Here is a 15,301-nt window from a genome sequence, read left to right on the forward strand (position 1 = left end):
CCAAGCCCCGCCAATAATAGAAAGACTTCTGGGTGGTCAAGAACTCTCACCCAAAATTGTGATGCCTCTGAAATAAAACTTCTACTTTAAACTTAGGAATTTATGTACTTGAGCTACTTGAGGAGTTAGAAGTTTCAAGAGTTTACCACCACTGGAACCTAATTATCTCAGTCCAGATCCTTTCTAAATACCTGGCTCTTTTTGTGAGTGTTGATTCATGTCTCATATTTGACAGCAGCACCTCATTCATGTATGGACTTCTGAATTATTATTCTATTTGACACTGGCAAGTATTTTGTTGCAGTCCAGTATTTTGTTGCTGACTGTTCTACTCTTCACTTCCATCTGTTAGCACTTAGCCTGTACTCAAGTAAAATAGCACTACTAGCATTTTCAAGATCATTCAGATGGCTGATCTTGGTATCAGGGCAGAATGCTATCCCTGAAGCAGTACACCACAGCATATCACCAACAATGACCCATGATTTCTTGCACTAAGAAATTGATGTGACAGTGAGGTCACTTTCCCATGACTCAAAACTTATTTCTCTGTTACAGTATCTTTTTCTTGCTGATAGCCCATAAGCCTTGTTTTTCAGCTATTCATAGTTATGAAGAATATTTAAAAATGTAATAATATAATGCAATTTGTTGCCAGATAGTCAGTGTCTCTACAAATAAAAGTGTAAATGGTAACTTTTAATGGTTAGTTTTACAATTAACAGTTGTTCTGAAAGTGACTCTGATTTTAGTGACCACTCTTTAAACAGCATTATGCATCAGGTAAGGTGGAATGCCAATATAATTCAGAATCATTTTGAGCAAAAGAGTTGTCTACAAACCAGATTTATTACCTAAATCCAGCTCCTTTGAAGTTTCCTTCAATTAATTGTTTATCCTTGATGCCAGCTGTATCCAAATTTTTGTTCTTGTTCTTCTTGAGTTATAGTACAGTTACTATGTGTCTCTGCTGACTCTGAAAACTACCAATAGGAAAAAAAAAAAAAAAAAACCACTAGTTTTACCACTATTGGTTTTTGGTTTTGTCTGAATTTGAGTTTTGTGGTAGTTTTTGGTTGGGTTTTTGTGTTTTTTTTTTTTTTTTTTTTTTTTTTTTTTTTTTTTTTGTTTTTGTTTGTTTGTTTGGTTTTTTTTTGTTTTTTTTTTTTTTTGGTTTGTTTTTTTTTTTTTTTAGATGGGTTGTATTCAAAGGAAAGTTGCTTGGAAATGAAAGACACTAAGTAGCCCAAACAGTTTGAAATCACACGTGGTTAAAGACACTCCTGCTTTGTAATTTGCTTAGCAAAACATAAATCTGAACTATTTTGCCAGTGCATCTTTGCTAATGTGAAAAAGCTGCCACAGAAAAACTGAAATGCCATACAAATGCCTTAATTGCCTTATAAATACGACTTTTTCTAAATGGTACCATTTGTGAATATATGGGGCCAGTCAGTAAATCATGTTCATGTTTCTCCACAAATATCACACTGCAATTGAACACTGCATATGTAATGATCTCAGCACAGGTCCCAGGGAGTAAGAAAAGGTCTTGGGAGAGCTTTACTCTTGCTTTTAACCTAAGTCCTAAACATACTCTGCTCATTCTGAATTGCCTGACAATTTATGGGAAGAGTCATTCTCTGAGACTTTAATATGTTCCAGAATGAGCCAGTCTTGGGAAAAAATGTAATGGCTACAATGAGAATAGACGGAAAGACTTGGGAGGTTTTCATGTGTAGTGTGTTCCACTCAGTTTCTACAGACTTAAAGGGGAATGTGGCCTCTATTTTTGCTTTACATTTCCTTTTGCTTTCCTCCTGGAATAACTTCCCTGGTAGCATAAAAAGGCACAACTGTAAAAGATTCAAGGTCAGGGAATTATGTGCTGATCTTTGTTCATTATGCAAATTTCTTCTGATGGGAAGATATGATCCAGGCAATAATCAGTATTTTTCCTTTTAGCCAAGTCTATAGGGCACATCTGAGACATTAAAATGGTTCCAGGCACAGTTCATCACTAATGTAAATATGCATAATTTAATAATTTAATCCTTCTAAGGTGCATTCTGTAGCACAAAGAAACAGAATCAGTATCCATAATGTATGGCCTTTACATATTCATTTATTCATTTCAAGATAGTTACAGAATGAGTAGCTTAAACAATGCTTAAATATGCAACAGTATTTCTAGGTATGAGGGCAAATAAAAAATAGAAGAATATAGGCTATGGCTTGGAAAAAGTTATGCTTATTGAGATGATTAAAATCCAAATCCTTTGAAGCATAAACATAGTAAGTGGTAACACACCCAAAATCTCACAACCTTTTGTTTCTTGCACTCGATTACCAAAGAACAGCTTGGTCACAAACATCAGGTCACAAAATCAGGCTCTGAAAGTCATCACCGTCAACCCAAACTGATTCAAACCCGACAACGGTGCTATACCTCTTGGGTTTTGTGGGCAGACCTTAGCACCAGGGGGGCAGGCCAGTATTTTCTGCTGGCCCTTCAGCGCACCACTGACCGTGACGACACGAGCGGCAGCGGATTTTACTCTTCATGACGCCTTTGTATTTTACTTCAGAAGCCTTCAGCTACAGCTGAAGGAGAACCATTTAAACGCATCCTATAAAATGAAGTGCCAGCGCAGGAACGCTGTTAATAAAGAAGTGTGACGGCCACAAACAAAAGCTGAAGGTGCGCATCCCCGCGGTCCCATGGGCACTGCCAGGTGGTTATTCCGCTCTCACTAAGTTGTCACCCACGGGAGGGGCGGCTCCTGACGCCCTGCCTAGCCCAGCCCAGCCCAACCTAGCCCTGCCCTGCCGGGCTCGCCGCTATCCGGGCCGCCGCCACAGTGTCCCTGACACTGCCCCGTCCAGGAGCTGCGGGGGCCGGTCCACGCCGGGGCAGCGGCTGTCGGCCGGCCACGGGGGTGACCCACGGCGGCAGCTTTTCTTCCACGAGCCCCTCGTACCTCCTCAGGTCCCCGCTCCCCGCACCGGGACCCGCTGCACCGGGTCACCACGGTCTCTCGCATTCCCCCGCCGCCTGCGCCTCTACCAGGCGCGGCCCCTCCGCTCCGGCCCCGGCCCTGCCCCCGGGCGCTCCCGCCGAGCTCCGCTCCCCTCCGCCGGCAGCACAGGCGTGGGGGCGGCGGTGGCACCCGCGGCCGGGAGCGGGGCTGGGCTGGGCGCCGGGAGCAGCGGGGCAGCGCACGCAGCCGCAGGAAAGAGCCGCCAGGAGCCACAGCGGGACCGGCAGCCCGCCCGCCGCCGAGCTCGGCGTGGAGGATCGGCACATCCCCGTTCCGCCGGGGGCGGCTCTGCCAACCCCCCCGCCGCTTCCCCGCCTCCCTCCCTCCTTCCCTCCCTCCTTCCTTCCCTCCCCGCCCCTCCGGAGCGACATCCCTGCGAGTTTGCCTGGCTGCCCGCGCCCGTCGCTGGGCGCTCGCCGCCGCATCTCCCTCTCCATCAACTCCTGGGAGCCGCCGGCGGAGGGCAGGGACCAGAAGTTGCGGCCAGCCCGGGTGGAAAAGTAGAGGCAAGAGCGGACGAGGCCGGAACCGAGCGCAGCCCGGCCCAGCCGAGCGGGGCCGGCGCGGCGGCCGCCACCCGTAGCCCCCAGCCGGGGCTGGCTCCGCGCCCCCGGCCGCGCCGGCCGGGACAGAGCGACGCAGCCCCGCGGGAGCCGGCGCGGACCCGCCGCGGTAAGACGGGGCTGGGCTCGGGGGCGGCGGGCGCCGGGGGCGGCGGCCCCGCGGTCCTCGCCGAAACTTGTCCAAGTTGTGCGGCCCCGGCGCGGGCAGGGGCGCGGCGGCGGCGGGCGCCCTCTGCCGGGCTCGGTGCGGGCGGCGCGGCGGGGCTCCCGGGTCGGTCCCGGCTGCCGGGTTTCCTGCTTCCCGCCGCCCTTCGGCCCGCAGAGCCGCTCGCGTGGTATAAATACGCGTGTGCTTTTGTTTTACTTCGAGCTGAATTGAATTTCGGTGGCGTGTGTCAGATATATTTCCATGAGTAGCTCCTGGTAGCGTAGCTGGAAAACATTCCCTGGGACCTCATGTTCACGCTGGAAATGGTGAAATAAAGCGAGGTTGAGTAGCCAATCTGAATTGCTCTTTTGCCAAGGGTAAATTTTGTGGAACTTTGAAAATGCTCCTTCTTTTATTTCTTGATTTCCTTAAAAGAAAAGGTGAATTAACTCATCTTTCCTGTAAACTTAGGAGCAGTTTGTTTGTTAACCAAAGTACTTTAAATATGTTCTGACATCTACACAGCTTCAGAGAACTTTTGTTTCTGTTTCCACAGAAAGAACCTACATGCGAAGTGAAAGGAAACCTGAAACTGCTCTTCTTACAAGAAAGTATTGGCTTTCTGCCTCTTTCGCATGTTTTCCTTTTGCATCATAATGGAAAAAGCAGGATTTTTTGAATCATCGAGGCCAAATTTGGGCATCACTAGCTGAAGAAAATATTTTAAAAGACTTGAAAATATGACTCTTAATTCAGATGCATCTTTCACAAACAGAGAGGAATAGTAGTTAAAAGCATTGCAGTTTAATCAAAAGGATCTAATGGAGGATCTATGTTGATGTTTTTTTATTATTGTTTTCCTTTCCATCCCTCCATGAATCCCAAAAGAGAAAGATGGAAAGAGTGTGTAAGAAAACTGTAAAAAGGCAAGGACTGAAGACAGTGACTTCAATTTTGGAATCTATTTTCCAAGTGTTGTATATTCCCTATTTTATCAAATATAACATATTATTTTGAATAAATTATATAATTTTGTGATCAGTGGAGTTTTCATCAGCTCTAAAAGTGGAATTTGGCCTGATTGACAGCTTTTTAAAAAAACAAATGTATTACTCCAATTCCCTTTTTAGACCACGCTTTTCAAGTTACCAAGAGATAGTGTTTCAGTCTGTTACTGTGCAGTCGATCTGTGCTTTATATGCATATCGTAGAGATTTTACTTTTCCCCTAATTTTAGTGCTTATGATTGTAGTGTTGTATTTGAGAAAAGTGTGAACAGACAAGGCACCTGAGATTTAATTTTTCAAGAGCCTTGTCATTTAAATGTTGTATCTCAGATGGCAAGCAGTCTGAGCCTTTGTTGTAATGCACAGTATACAGTAAGTCTTTTCTCATAAAAATATGCCTTAAGATATTATTTTTTTAACAAACTGGATGAAAGTTTGATATCTGAATACTGTTTTTGAAGAAATGTATGTCTGGGGAAGAGGAGCTGCCTAATGGATCATGGCTCTGATGTTCACGGGGCATACTCTGTTTCTAGCATTAATGGTGTTTGATGTCTTCACTTTTGAAGAATCTGTAAGCAATTACTCTGATTGGGTGGCTTTCATAGAAAATGTAGATCAATATGAAAGACAGCAACTTGAGGGTCTTAGTGCTGAGCAGAAGCTGAAAAGAACAGTTCTTCATCCAAGCTTGTATTTCGACGCTCAGGATGTTCAGGCACTGAGGCAAAAGGCTCGTACGAGCCATTTGCATCTCTTCAGAGCCATCAGAAGTGCGGTGATGGTTATGCTGTCCAACCCTTTATACTACCTACCTCCACCCAAGCACATTGATTTTGCGGCCAAGTGGAACGAGATTTATGGTAACAACTTGCCCCCTCTAGCGTTCTACTGTTTGTTGTGCCCCGAAGATAAAGTTGCATTTGATTTTGTCCTGGAATATATGGATAGAATGGCTGGCTACAAAAACTGGTTGGTTGAGAATGCTCCTGGAGATGAAGTGCCACTTGGTCACTCCCTAACAGGATTTGCCACTGCTTTTGACTTCTTGTATAATTCACTGGAAAATGAGAGGAGGCAAAAATACTTGGAGAAGATATGGTCTGTGAGCGAGGAAATGTATGAGTACTCCAAGGTTCGTTCCTGGGGGAAGCAGCTTCTCCATAATCACCAAACAACCAATATGCTTGCTTTGCTTATTGGGGCTTTAGTTGCTGGAGTGGACAAAGGATCTCAGGCGAATATTTGGAAGCACACTGTTGTTGATGTGATGGAGAAAACAATGTTTCTCCTCAATCATATTGTAGATGGGTCTCTGGATGAGGGAGTAGCTTATGGGAGTTACACAGCCAAGTCAGTAACCCAGTATGTTTTCCTGGCCCAGCGCCACTTTGGTATTAACAACTTGGAGAATAACTGGCTGAAAATGCACTTTTGGTTTTACTATGCCACCCTACTACCAGGCTTCCAGAGAACTGTGGGTGTTGCAGATTCTAATTACAACTGGTTTTATGGTCCTGAGAGCCAGCTGGTTTTCTTGGATAAGTTCATCATGAAGAATGGAGCTGGTAACTGGCTGGCACAGCAAATTAGAAAACACAGACCCAAGGATGGGCCAATGGTGCCATCCACTGCACAGAGGTGGAGTACATTACATACTGAATTCATATGGTATGCTGCTGAAATCACTCCTCAGCCACCTCCAGAGTATGGTACTGCTAAAATGCATGTGTTTCCTAACTGGGGAGTTGTTACTTACGGGGCTGGATTGCCAAACAGTCAGACAAACACCTTTGTATCCTTCAAATCTGGGAAACTTGGTGGACGTGCTGTCTATGATATTGTTCACTTTCAACCCTATAGATGGATTGATGGGTGGAGAAGTTTCAATCCGGGCCATGAACATCCTGATCAGAACTCCTTCACCTTTGCTCCCAATGGGCAGGTGTTTGTGTCTGAGGCTCTTTATGGTCCTAAACTTAGCCACCTGAACAATGTCTTGGTGTTTGCTCCATCTCCTACAAGCCAGTGCAACCAGCCTTGGGAAGGACAGCTTGGTGAGTGTGCCCAGTGGCTGAAGTGGATTGGTGATGAGGTTGGAGACTCAGCTGGAGAAATAATAACAGCCTCCCAGGCTGGTGACATGATGTTTGTGAGTGGTGAGGCAGTATCTGCTTACACATCAGCAATGAAACTGAAAAGTGTGTATCGCGTTTTGCTGCTCTTAAATTCTCAGACATTGTTAGTAGTTGACCATATCGAGAAGGAGGAAGACTCTCCTGTTAATTCAGTCAGTGCCTTTTTTCATAATCTTGACATTGATTTTAAATACATACCCTATAAGTTTAAGAACAAGTACAATGGAGCTATGATGGATGTGTGGGATGCCCACTACAAGATGTTTTGGTTTGATCATCATGGGAGTAGTCCTATTGCTAGGATACAGGAGGCTGAACAAGCTGCTGAATTCAAAAAGCGATGGACTCAGTTTGTAAATGTTACCTTTCCAATGAAAAACATGGTTACAAGGATTGTTTACCTTTTCTATGGCCCGTATGTCAATGTTTCTAACTGTAGACTCATGGATAATGCAAAATCTGGATTTCAGATTTTGCTCAGTGTCAACAACACTGAAAATACCATCTCTGTTGTGACTGAGTATCAGAGTTTAAAGGCCAGATTTGATTACTTGGGATTTGGTGGTTTTGCTAAAGTAGTTCATGAAAATAAAGTGACCAAGTTTGGTCTTGGTACTGAATCTGTGAAAAAAGATATGAAAAATAATAGGGTAGTTTTCCCATTTGGATTCAAAGTGAACATAATTGCAGGGTTCATTTTGGGTGTCAGTTTGGTCATACTGGCTTTTCAGTGGCGGTTTTACATATCCTTTGGCAAATTGTTACGTTGGATCCTGATACTGGTTGTTACATTGTGGCTTATTGAATTGGTGGATGTGTGGAGCATGTGTACTCAGCCGATCTGTGCAAAGTGGAGCACTGACATGACAAGGCTAGAACGTGATAAAGGCAATAAAGCCAAACAATTAGAAGGAAACCCCATCGTTTTGCCAGATGTTATCATTACTTCACTCCCCACTTCTGGTGCAGAAATTTTAAAACAGCTGTTTTTCAATACCAGTGACTTCTTATACATCAGGATACCTACACCCTATCTTGAAATTCCTGAGACTGAATTTGCAATTGATTCCTTTGTAGATCCATGTGAATGGAAGGTTTCTGATGTTCAGAATGGTAATTTCCGTCTTATTCAAGGGTGGCTCCAGTCTCTAGTTCAAGACACAAAGTTGCATTTACAAAACATTCATTTATATGAAGGTAGCAGAAGTAAAATTGCTCAGCATTCTGCATTAAACAAAGACAAAAAGAAAAGGTCCAAAAAGAGAGAATCCCTGTTAGAGCAAAGAAGCAGGGCAAGAGGGAGTCAAGAAAAAGATGCTGAATATATTAGGGAACTGAGAAGACACCTTGTCTATTATCCTAATGCACGACCTGTGCTTAGTTTAACCAGTGGGAGCTGGACGTTAAAGCTTCCCTTCTTTCAGGAAATCTTAGGACCATCAATGAGAGCGTTATATGTAGTGAGGGACCCACGGGCATGGGTCTATTCAATGTTGTACAAAAATAAGCCAAGCCTTTACTCCTTGAAAAATATTCCACAACGCTTGGCTGCAATGTTTAAAGGGGAGAATGGTAAAGAAAAATGTAGTTTAAATGAAGGCTATGCCTCTGAGTTTGAATCACTAAGAAAAGAAATTTTAAATTCTAATTCAAATGCTATTTCTGTGTTGTCTTATTTATGGCTAGCAAACACAGCAGCAGCAATGAGGATAAACAGGGACTTGCTACCAACAAATTACCAGCTGGTCAAGTTTGAAGATATTGTGAGCTTTCCTCAGAAGACGGCTGAAACAATTTTTGCCTTTCTTGGTATTCCTCTTCCTCCTGCTAGCTTAAACCAAATGTTGTTTGCCACCTCCACCAGTCTTTTCTATCTTCCTTATGAAGGAGAAATTTCACCAAGTAGCATTCATGCCTGGAAACAAAACATGCCCCATGAAGAGATTAGACAGATTGAAGATATCTGTTGTTCACTGATGGACCACTTAGGATATACAAAGTTTATAGAATAAATGCTGCTGGTCAGCAGAAATTTGCACTAATGATCTCTGACTCCCAATTTGTGGATAAATATTAGATAAGTTTGTTTATTCTTGTAAAATGTGTACAGTCTGCTACTTTCAGAGAGATTATTTTAAGAAAAATGTAACTGTTCTTGAAACTGTGGAAGGGGTTTTTTTGTGTGTGTTTTGATTTGGTTTACTTTAAAAAGATATTGTAACTATTTTTGTGGCCTTTCGAAAAAAGCTGTGTGAACCTTTGCAGAAGCACCAGCTGGGGCCTCTATAGCTCAGGGGATTAGTAATAGAACAGAGAGCTTTTCACCTCCAGCTCACCAGTTTGACTCCAGCCCAAATGGTTAATTCCAGAAAGTATTTACCATCTGATGATTGTATGATGGTTTATATGAAATTATACTTGTCAAACTGGTCCTGTTCCCAATGGTCATTATTGGCCCCCTTGGACGAGTTTACTGATGCATTCTGTCGATGTCTCACTGGTCGCTATGGTGGTACAAAATAAACATAAGCTGAGATTTAGGGCTGTTCAGCATCCCCGTAGTGGGAGGAAACAGAACATTTAAGTAAATCTAGTTTCTTATTTAAATTTGAGCAGTCAGGTCCAGGACTGGAATGGACTCAGATATTAAATCTCGTTCTAGGATATGGTTCCCGCATGTCAGAAATGTGGTACTTAAATTTGGGTTTGATGTTTCACAAAAGAGAAGTCTTAATTCTCCATTCCTGACAACATGGTAGCCTTTGTAAGCCTAAAGTAAATTATATAGAGAAAAAGAAATGGGATGTAATCTAAGAAACTAGCAAGATTCCCCAAATGAGTGGTTAAATTTGTGTAGTTTTAATCTGCCTCAACCTAATTTTGAATGTTGTTAACATATTGACTTCTTGAACTCTTTTATTCTATACCTCTTGTCTTAGAGGCTCTGCAAAGATATTCTTTTTGAGTGAGACTTCCATCCATCTTTGTTGTAACACATTTCTCTGCTGATTTTTGTGCATAATTTCCCTGGGACCAATGCAGCTATATGATGCCATTGGCAATGGCTCATTGTTGATGTCTGCATAAAATGCAATCTGAGATTTAGAAGACCTCAGATAAATCTAACCCTGTATTGCCGCGGGATGTTTTGCTTGTTTGTATAATGAATTTCTGAAGGACAGCCATTGCTAACCTCAGGTCTTCCATCAGAGAGGGGAGAGATCTGAAAATCACCTGACCCCTCAGCCACCTCACATTTGAGTGATGTTTCCCTGCAGCAAACTATTTCCAAAGTTATCTGACTAGTGTTTCTTTAACATGATGTTGTGATGTGATATTTGTTTGAAAACAGATAGGCCTGATAGGATAGTTGCATCTTTGTCACAGCTTATTTTTTTCTTGAATCACACTCTTTGTTTGCACATGCCCATTAAGAAAAAAGTTCCCATTTCCCAGTTTAACTTGCTCAGCATTCTCTGGAAATGCATGCATATTGTAAATGTCTGCAGATGTGTATATCAGATCACAAAGAGACATCTATTTCCTTGACCATCTGTTTTTTATTATAAGTGGAATTGTGTTGAAATATGCTTCAATTTGTTTGTGGGAGCTGGAATCAGAGCTTATTATATTAAAATATGTGTGTAATTGTTATTTATTTAGGTGGTAAGCATTGGGCAATGTCAAAAATGCAGTGAGTTTCTTCATAGAGATCACAGATATCCTTGCTGAATTTTAATATAAAGGAGTTCTTTTTTCTTCCAATCTTACCATTATGTCCCTGTCTTACCCAGCTGTTTTGTCCCTCCCATATGTACATTTCATATTCTTGAGATATCTCATTATAACCTAGATAAAAGTACCTCTTTCTCAGACAGTCATTAGTATGGCAAAACAGGCCTCTACCATGATAAAGCTATTGATAATATGTGGTCTCACTCACAGTAAATTACCTGTCATTTACTAGCAGTAGCTGTATTTTCCCCTTCAAACCTCTGTTTCACCTTTGGCTAGGAGTGCCATGTTAAAAGAAATATTAAACAAGTTAATATACATTGGCATTGTAGAGAAACTTTTGTTTCCAACTATCATTCCCTCAAATTGTCTTCTCTCTGCAGCCATTTTTGATTGTATGTTCAAATAAAGTATTGATGTCTGTACAGTTTGTACTTGACAGAATAAATTTCAGCATTTACTTTCTATATCCAGGATTTACAGTCTAGAATCAGAACAAATAAAAAGGCTTTTCTCTGTCAGAAGTTTTAGGGCATCCGAAGGTAAGATTTTGTGGGTATGCAGAATTGTTCTTAAAATTCTCTTCTGTTACTAGAATTCAGAAGAAGAATGGTCACTACACAGATGCAAACTTTAACCTCCCCTTTCTCCATATAGTAATATTTAAGACTGTCAATAAACTTTGAGAATTGTTTGAACTTTTTGAAAGCATGTCTGCTTAGGTACATTGTATTGAAAAGTGTTCTGACACTTTCACATACACTTTCATAAATACGCTTATGAAAACTAATCTCAGTACTTCTTTTCTTCCTTTCTCTCCCTCTGTTAAATGTTGGTAATTATTTGTACTGTATTGTAGTTTGAACTGTCCAATTATGACACAGCTATGATTCTAATGTATTTTTTAAAAGGCAGTTTTTATTTAAATGCTAATCTCTAAATCATACTTGGAAGCATTAGAACAGTAAATACCAAGGAAACATTTCAGTTATTTACTTTGCAAGTAAGTGACATTGTCCTTGGGGAGATGCACATAGGTCTTGGCATTCAGAGTTCTATCAAATAGGATAAATCTGTAGTCTCTGAGCACATCTAAATGCATCTATTGCTCCCAGTGGGCTTTTTCCAAGAGCAGTGTCTCTGGAGTGATCCTCAGTATCATGCTCAGACTGGTTCCTTCACCCTTTTTGCACGCAGCTGGCATTCAGTCCTCATCAGATTTATGTTTGAACTTGCCAGATCCAGAGTTTAATTTCTGCACAAGATCCTCAATTATGTAAAATAGATGGTACGACTCATTTGACAGTGTAATACTATTCTGTTAGTGCTAGAATGCCATTCAAATAAAAATTGCTTTTCAGATTTTATAAAGTTATTGTTAAGTGATTTGTAAAGCCTCAGTTCTGTATCAGAATTTTTTTGAAACTGTAAAAATGGTTTCATTTGCTGTTGAAACATAGTAGTATAACTGGTAGCAAACTCCTGTCCATCCTACAGTCAATTAGTAGCATTAGAGACACTATTTATTTGATGAACATAAACATACATTAACTGGAACATAATGCTGCATTTCCTGGAAACATTTGAAGTGCACAGTTCAAGATAAAGGATGAAAACATGTTATCAATATTTCTGTAAGTTACAAAAAAGATCCCTTTTGCAAGTGGCCCATATGTTGGGTTCCATATGTTAGAATATTTTGTAATTAGAAGCTGTGATACTTGTTTAGGTGACTTAGTAGTTTATCAAAATTATTTCTTTTTATTTACATATAAATTTTCTTCAAGAGGATAAGTACTGGATCCTAACAGTTCTATGGTCAGGGTATAAGCTTTCATTTCTTCTTCTGTACTCCTTTATATATTTGGTTCAGACAAAACCTGATTTTCATAAATCTCATGAGGAATGGGCTGTTTTCCAAGTGGAAACTTACCATCTCAAATACCATATCTCAGTGAGGAATACAGACCATGAATTATGGATCAAATCTGTAAATTGTGAGCTGTTCAGAATTGGACCATAAGTGGCATGGTGAGGTCACCATCTTGGTGACTTCAGTGAATGTTGTGCCATTGCTTTCAACAGGAACAAAATACTGTCATCTACTGTCATAAAATTATTAGCAACTAGTTAGCCTGAATATTCCAGAACAGAAGAAATTACAGGAAATAAATACCTTAAATGATCATTAAAGATTATTCTTCTTGAATAATCTGATTAAAGATTATTCTTCTTGATTCTTGTTCTTGACAAAAGGAAGTATATTCCAATAATTTAAAAAATATAAATTGCTCTGTAACTCTAATCAAAACTACCTGTAGGCTGCCTGATAAATTTATAAGCCCATAAAAGGAGGTATAGAAACAAACATATATTCAAAACCATCTACAAAGCACAATTTTCAAATGTCAAGACTGATTTTCTTTAGTGAGGAGACATTTGCTGGTATGTGATCAACATTATTCTCATAAGGGATGTGAATGGATAATCTCATGCTGTCTCGGAAAATACTTAATAATGGGAAAGTGCTGTTTCATGTTGCTGGAATGATGCTGTTTCAAATTAAACTATACATCTTTTGAGCAGGCAATGTGCTGAGAGTTATTTGTGATGGAGGAGAACAAAGACAGTCTGATCTCATTCACACAGAATAATTTCTGAAAGCTTAATTTATGATGGTATAAATTCAACTTTGTTTACTGCCTTTACTGAGAAAGTTATTGTGGAATTTTAAGAACATGACCTGAATTAATCTATGTCACATTAGGTAATTTAACTTTCACATCTAAATAAAGAGGCTTGTCACCCTAGAATCAATGGAAAATGACTGTTGCCCTCAAAGGTAAATCAGACATTGCTGCTATCTTTTTAAGTACTCAAAAGCCAGGAGTGGTGAAACCCTTAATTTAGATGCCCACTGACAGGCCTCAGATGAAGTAGGATGAATTTGGATTTAAACGTGTATGGTCTTACATTTAAATAGATATTTGTGTCTGAGCAATTCCAGTGTATACACTGTCCTAACAAAATTTACTGAAACATCCTGCATAAAATAAAACTATTGTTAGTAAAACAATGTGTTTGTGTTTTCCTCTTTTTTCTTCTATATTATTTTGTCACTTCAGATATCACAAAACTTATCCTGCTATTCTTGTCTGTTTGAATATGGAAAACATCATTATCTTGCACAAAGTATTGGTAGCAAGACCTGATTCTGTCTGCCCTCAAAAGCACAGTAAGTACATTTGGTATTAAGTAAAAGAACAGGAATTAGCTGTATTTCTAGAACAGAAAAGGTGATTTCTTACCTAAATTTTTGGGAGCTAGACAGCTAGTGCAATCCATAAATTTGAAGTCTCTTAGTCTATAAACACTACTTGCAAACTGTGTATTTGAGTTGTCCTCTTCTAGTTCGTGAACTATACACAGGAGTTTCTTCAGAGACAGATATTTGGCCTAGAAACCATTCTTAAACATAAGTAGGTAAACAAGTCGCAGCAGCCATGCTGCAGTGTGAATTCAGTGCATGTGCACTGAATGCTCCAGTGTGTTTATTCTTCTTTTTAAAGACACATAAGTCGAATAAATGAAGCCCTCTGGATATCTTTTGCTGAACGTGGGCTGGCACAGGCAGCATCTATCAGATCCAGAGGCACAGGTAGTTCAACCTCGTTATTACTGCAAAGACCTCTAAGCCACAGGAGGTGCAGCTGAGCTGCATCTAGTGTTCTGCAGCTGAGTTTTGCAGGTTTAACTGGTTTTTTGTTCATTTAGTTTTGTAATTTGTGTTTGGAATATAACTTACAGGAGCAAGAACCTGATTCTATCTTTCCTGTGAAATTCAGCTTTCAGTTATAAAGAAAAGATTTGCATGTTTTTCAGTCTTTTTCACATGATACTTAACTGAGAAGCAGGTGAATGTTTTTTGTTGGTTTGGGGTTTTTTTTGTTGTTTTTTTTTTTGTTTTTTTTTGTTGTTTGTTTATTTTTTTTCTGCAGGGTGTTAGCCCTTCAGTTAGTGCCTTCTCTGAATGATTTTGCAGTGGGCAGTTTGTGTTTATGCTTTGTAGCTCATCCTAGGTCATGTCACTACTTGTACAAGTAATTTTTTTTTTAACTTTCTGAATCTTGAACCCAACCCTGGCTTTTGAGAAAATTACGTGGAAAATGCCTGTTATGATAGGAACAAAAATGTGTTTTCTAAAAAAGAGGTTGCTCTTTATTGCAAATTCTTTCACAATATTTGTCTCCAGCTGTTTTCTGAAAGGTTGTTCAAAGTGCATATATGCTGTGTACAAAGCTGAGAGAAAACTAATACCATGATAAAAGGCAGGCTGTCAGAGATAAATGCACACTTGTATCTGTGAAAGCCATTAATATTTTCACTCTTAATTGATTTTCTAAGAGACCAGTTGCTTATACTTTGGTTTTTTTTTATTTATTTTTAACCTTTTTCTGTTTCCATCCTACATCTTGCCTAGAAATAGACTTTTTCCTATGTTTCCTGGATTTTAGTTTGAAAAGCTGATTTTGTTGCATTTTCTTGAACGTTTTCTTGTGTTTCAGGATCTTCAAGTTTGTTCTCTTTATAAATTGCATCCTACAGCTGCCAATTGATTTGAAGAAACATAATCTCAAAGGTAGTGGGGGACATAATTACACAGAAATGA

The 15,301-nt window shown here is 40.3% G+C and overlaps 1 protein-coding gene across 1 annotated transcript; it reads left to right on the top strand.

Moving 5' to 3' along the window:
* The first annotated feature begins 3,643 nt into the window (after window positions 1-3,643).
* Window positions 3,644-11,422, top strand: DSEL (dermatan sulfate epimerase like). The gene is made up of 2 exons (XM_053993604.1): window positions 3,644-3,713; window positions 4,309-11,422. Exon 2 carries the CDS (start codon window positions 5,259-5,261, stop codon window positions 8,907-8,909), a length of 3,651 nt encoding a protein of 1,216 aa, XP_053849579.1. The 5' UTR covers window positions 3,644-3,713; window positions 4,309-5,258; the 3' UTR covers window positions 8,910-11,422.
* Window positions 11,423-15,301: the final 3,879 nt, after the last annotated feature.

The sequence above is a fragment of the Vidua macroura genome, chromosome 1 (assembly GCF_024509145.1).
Source record: "Vidua macroura isolate BioBank_ID:100142 chromosome 1, ASM2450914v1, whole genome shotgun sequence".
Taxonomy (NCBI): domain Eukaryota; kingdom Metazoa; phylum Chordata; class Aves; order Passeriformes; family Viduidae; genus Vidua; species Vidua macroura.

Coding starts and splice junctions, on each gene's coding strand:
- DSEL (XM_053993604.1), top strand. CDS start 5,259: ATGGCTCTGATGTTCACGGGGCATACTCTGTTTCTAGCATTAATGGTG.